We start from the raw sequence: 5328 nt of genomic DNA, 5'->3' as shown, positions 1-5328 counted from the left end.
TTAAGAAAAACACAAAATCCAAATTAGTAGACTATTGGTTGAAAAATAGCACTAGAAAAACTTTTTGCTATATTCTAGTGACCATGTGGTAACATAAATACCATCCAACCCAAAAAAGGACTGATGTGGGTCCCACACATATCATTACCCAATCCAAATATTTAGTAGTGCTAATAATAATAATTAGTATTTTTAAATTTATAATTTTAATTAATAATTATAATAATTTTTCTAGAACAAACATTTTCCCACTTGTGTTTGCTTTCATTAGATAACCTACGACCCACCAGCAACAACAACCAAAAGAATAATCTTTTGTCCATTTTCTGAAAACCCATTAAGCAAAAACCAAAAGGGTTGTTTTTGATTTCAATTGGGTATAAAGAAAAAGTTGAATTTGGAGGAAAGAGAAGAGAAAGGTGGTAGCTTTGTTTTGAGGTTGTGGGAATGGGGGATTTGGAGAAGCAGCAAGAGAAGGTGATGGTGTTGGAAGAAGGAAGGAAAGATGAAGAAGGTGAAGAGAATGAGAGGCTTTTGGAGGGTATGGCTGTTTTGGATTTTGATATGCTTTGTTCATCTGTTGCTTTACAAACTGCAAATGGAACTTGGGGGAAGCTTGGTGGTGGTGGTGAGGATGATGAGCATCGTGGTGAGGAGTTTGGTGGGGTTTTGAGGATGTGGGAAGGTGAACTTCTTGATTGCTTCGAGCATCGTCGAATCGCCCTTGAATCTGCATGGTGAAGTTCTGTTTCATGTGCCTTTTTGTTTTTCTCTTTTGAGATTGTTGATTGTGTTTGTTTGATGTTTCTGTATGTTGTATGTTATGAAGTTTTGTTTTTGAGTTTTTGACATATAATTGTTCATGTTGAGGAATTTTGTCTTGATTTTATGCAGAATTACATTAGTTGTTATGAGAAGTTTAGCTAATTATGTCAGGATTTGGAGATTGTAGATGATTGGTTAATCTTGATTTGTTTTTCAAATTGTTTGCTTGGTTGCTATCTTCCATTTTCTGATTGACAAAATCCTTGTGAGCTTATAGTTTCAGTTTTGAAGTTCATTGAATAACTGATATATCTGATTTGGTCATCAGATTCATCCGTTATTCAATGAACCTCAAAAGTGAATTTTTGTTTATAATAGTGACAGGAGGGAGTATATGTTTTCTCAAATCATACCAGATTCTTAACGTCGTAATCTCTTGATTATTTTTACGATTCTTACTTTAATTTTTCTCTTCTCCATGTGAGAAACGTGACTTGTGGCGATTTTTAATATACATTTCAGTTCAGTTTACGTTTCTTTGCTATAGGTTTTTGTTCTTGACTCGCGGTTTTCGCTATTAATTTATTTTCTCATCGTTGTGTGAGGGATTTATGACATTCAGATTAATTTTCTGAGTTACTGAGATGCTTGATATGGTTTTGAATGTTGAAGTTAATTCAGCTTAACTTATTTCTCATCCATACATGTGTTGGTATTGGCTACGATGCCCGGATATTTGTTCGTGATGTGAACTTTCTTTCTGTTGAAAGAGTAAAATCGCATGAAAACGTATTGGTCTGCTGTTATTTACAAGGATTTATATGATTTATCATGTATGTAAAATAGTAGCTCATTTGGTGTTGCAGTTGTCCCTGCTACCGATTCGGGAAGAACATGAAGCGTGCCGGTCTTGGTTCTTGTTATATTCAGGTATATCTACATTGTTTGGAAAGTCTTAGAGCTTCTTTGTTGTTTTATAATGATCTATCTAATAGTCCTAACTTAGATTTGACGATTTTCATATTCAGCTTTTTAGATTTTTCGTAATATAACTTTTTGAAGCTTGAAAATCCTTGTTTTACATTGCAGGCGTTTGTATATTTTGTTGTTGCCATCTGTGCGCTTTTCAACTTCATAGCCTTTATCGTCACGAGACATCACTACTTTTTATACCTGGCAGTCACCTTCGTTGTTACTGGCGGAGCATATTTAGGATTCTACCGAACTCGAATGCGGAAGAAATTCAACATCAAGGTGGGCATGTCTGCATTATATACTGTTTATTAACACATCATTATTCATAGATATGACTAACTTTGATATGATTTTTGCTGCATTTGTATATCTAACACAATATTTGTCGGTATATTTTTTCAGGGTAGCGATAGTTCGGTGGACGATTGTGCTTACCATTTTGTCTGTCCTTGTTGTACATTGTGTCAGGTAATTCAAGATTCTCGCTTTTGACTTCTTGTTAATGTGAGATATAGCTGGCTATATTGATGACGGTTTTTTCTTCGTCAAAATTTCACATTTCACGGTGACAATAACCCAAATGAGAACATATTTATAAACTATAATCTACGATTTGGTTAGAAGTATGGTCTTGAATATAGATCCTACTTAGGAGAATAAGGCTTGGTTGTTGTTGAATTTTTGTTTTATTACGATGCAGGAGTCAAGAACACTAGAGATTAACAACGTTCAAGACGGCACTTGGCACGGCCGGGGCGACACCGTATGCATAGGTGGCATCAGGAACGGGAGTAAAGCACTCTCCGCTTTGATTCCTCCTCCTACCGAGTCCATCAAGCTTACGGATGAAATTTACACCTTATAGAAGAAATAGAACATAGAGGAGGAAGTTAAGAAACAATGGTTCTTCATCCAAATTGCATCCCTATCCATGTCAAGTTTATATCAAATTTCGCGACGAAAAGAGAATACAATGAAACGAAGGCTCTAACAAACACCGTTCATAAGTCAGACATTGCTTTCAAATTTCTTTGTTCCAAGCAAACATATTCTCAAAATGGGATAACTTAGTTTTTGGATGAAGAACAATGTTAGTTTTAAAATTACCTCCATGAAGTTGGTTTGCAAATGTGCATATAGAGTGTGTCATTCTCAACTAATTTTTAATAGCCCTTGTAGTGTATAGTTTTGAGTAGTGTCAGTGTTGCAAGAATCCCATCTGATTGTTGTAATCCAAACTTGTGGTTTATTAATTGGTGTATTTTTTACTAGCGTAAGAGTAAGTTCGACCCGACCCGACTCGACTGCAATTTGAACTGGTTATGAATCCAAGTATTCATAATCAGTTCAAATTGCAATCGAGTCGGGTCGGGTCGACCTTAGAAATTTATGTCATAGAAATTTCTAATATAATATTTCGACCCGACTCGACTGCAATTTGAAATTTATGTCATAAATCCATTAAAATCTTTTAAAGATGGATTGTAGCATATTAATTAGGATTGCTATGTTTAGTGTCATGTTTAGTTAGGATACGTGAAACATGTCATGGCTGCATAGTTAATATAGAACATGTTTAGATATATAGAATAACTTCTATAGTAAGGTCTTAAGAAACTACATTTGTTTGAGGTTAAGGGTTGGACTCAAGTCAAGAATAATACAAAGTCTTCACTTTTACTATCTCAACTAAGAGAATATTTTTATGTAAATTATTACACTTAAATTTTACCGGCTCAACTAAGCATATTTATAATTTGATTAAATTTTTTAAGGCTTTTTGGTAAAAAAATGTTGAAACTTAAAACCATAATTTAAAAATAAAACAGACCAAACCTTGTTTTTTTAACTAACTCATTAGATTGGATTGGAGCATAAGAATTCTTAAGAATAAAAACATTTCATTACTGGTTGAGAAAGGTGAGGATAAGTACTTTGGACCGCCACCCACAAAAATTTCGTGAAAATTGCTGATATTTTTTAATGCATCTTATATACTATTTAGACATCATACGAAAATTCAAAAATATTTCTTAGATTTCGAAGATATATTTCTGGATACATCACATACAACAAAATTCATTCATTTTTGAGTCATATTTCATTTTAATGATTTAAATTATTTCAGAAATACATTTTCGAAAAGTCTCCGAAAATACATTTCCAGAATTAGTCGAGTGCAATGTCTAAGTTTCAATTCAGTCTCATGTTTTGGAAATAAAAGGGATGCATCACTGTGGAGCCAGAGTTTATGTACCGGAAGGACATGCACAACCATAGATAAGTAAAGCCAATTCCATGAAAAACTCGAAGAGGAAAATGGGGATGATTTATCTACATTTACCAGTTAGATGATTTAGTTAACCCCATAATATAAGAAATATTATATTACAAAATAGAGAACGTTTAGAAACTCAACTTGTAAGACTACGTTATGAAATAAAATTCTTACAAATATGATTAATGGTACAAAAATGTAAATAAGAGTTATTTTTACAAATTACAAATACACAACAAATGAAAATCACACTTTGCCTAATCAATTTTCTCATTAAGTTCAAACAATATCTTCGGATTATTAGCTCAAGTAAAATATGACGATGAAGAGGATGTAGATGCTGAGTATGAGGGAAAATAAACATTAGGATAAATATATGCTTGAAAAAGTTCTGGAAATGTATTTCTGGAGATTTTTTGGAAATACATTTGTGGAACAATTTAAGTCATTAAAATGGAGTGTGGCTCCGAAACGAATGCGTTGTGTTGCATGAGGTGCGTTTGAAAATGCATTTTCAGAATCTGAGGGGCATTTTAGAAATTTTGCGTGATGTCTAAAAAACATATAGAATGCATTAAGAAATTTCAAACTTCATTCTGACGTCCGAACTACCTTGGACCGCCACCAACAAAAACTACGTTGCCTCGTGTTTTTCAATAAGTACACCATAAACAATTCCAAAAATCCTCCACCCATATTGAATGAAAACTTGTTTCATATTCTACACCACATAGTATCGCGGTGTGAAAAATACCTGGAGCACTCGCAGGCTTGAAAAGTTGTTTTGATTTTCCAGTAATGAATATCATTATGAAACTGTTGAACACTCTTTTATTTACTTAGCAAATGAATGACTAAACATTTGTAATGCCATGTGTTAAAATTAATTCATATTTTCAGAAATTTGTTGACAAAATTTGTTAGAGGGTATTTTAGTATTTCTCTTAAAGTTCCACTTGTATTTAAGCAAGTGAGTGGTGTGAACAAATTGTACTTTTATTCCTTTTTGCAGTGTGTGTGTGCATTTTTTGTGTAGTGGAGGTTTGTTATTATTCTCTTTTCTCTTTCTTGTTCATTGTTCATCTTTATTACCTTGTGCACCAACAATTGGTATCTAAAGCTCTGGTTCAGATCCACAAGGACACCACGGGAAACACGAGTGAAACAGTGATGTGTTGTGTGATTGATTTCTATTCGGAGAATTTGTGTTGGATTTATGTTCAGAATCGTAATAGAATCACATATCTTGATCTTGATTATGCGGGATTGGGAAACACTGGGTTTATGTGTGACCTGAGTTTTTGCAGAAG

General features: G+C 33.6%; 1 protein-coding gene across 1 annotated transcript; it reads left to right on the top strand.

Annotated features, from left to right (window-relative positions):
* Nucleotides 1-252: 252 nt before the first annotated feature.
* On the top strand, nucleotides 253-3011 carry LOC127083026 (protein PLANT CADMIUM RESISTANCE 11). Its single transcript, XM_051023256.1, has 5 exons — nucleotides 253-737; nucleotides 1632-1695; nucleotides 1855-2019; nucleotides 2143-2208; nucleotides 2441-3011. The coding sequence occupies exons 1-5, from the start codon at nucleotides 448-450 to the stop codon at nucleotides 2603-2605; spliced, it is 750 nt and encodes a 249-aa protein (XP_050879213.1). The 5' UTR covers nucleotides 253-447; the 3' UTR covers nucleotides 2606-3011.
* Nucleotides 3012-5328: the final 2317 nt, after the last annotated feature.

Source organism: Lathyrus oleraceus, chromosome 1, assembly GCF_024323335.1.
Source record: "Lathyrus oleraceus cultivar Zhongwan6 chromosome 1, CAAS_Psat_ZW6_1.0, whole genome shotgun sequence".
Taxonomy (NCBI): domain Eukaryota; kingdom Viridiplantae; phylum Streptophyta; class Magnoliopsida; order Fabales; family Fabaceae; genus Lathyrus; species Lathyrus oleraceus.
Note: the sequence above shows the minus strand (reverse complement) of the source record. Positions and strands in the feature narration are given on the sequence as shown.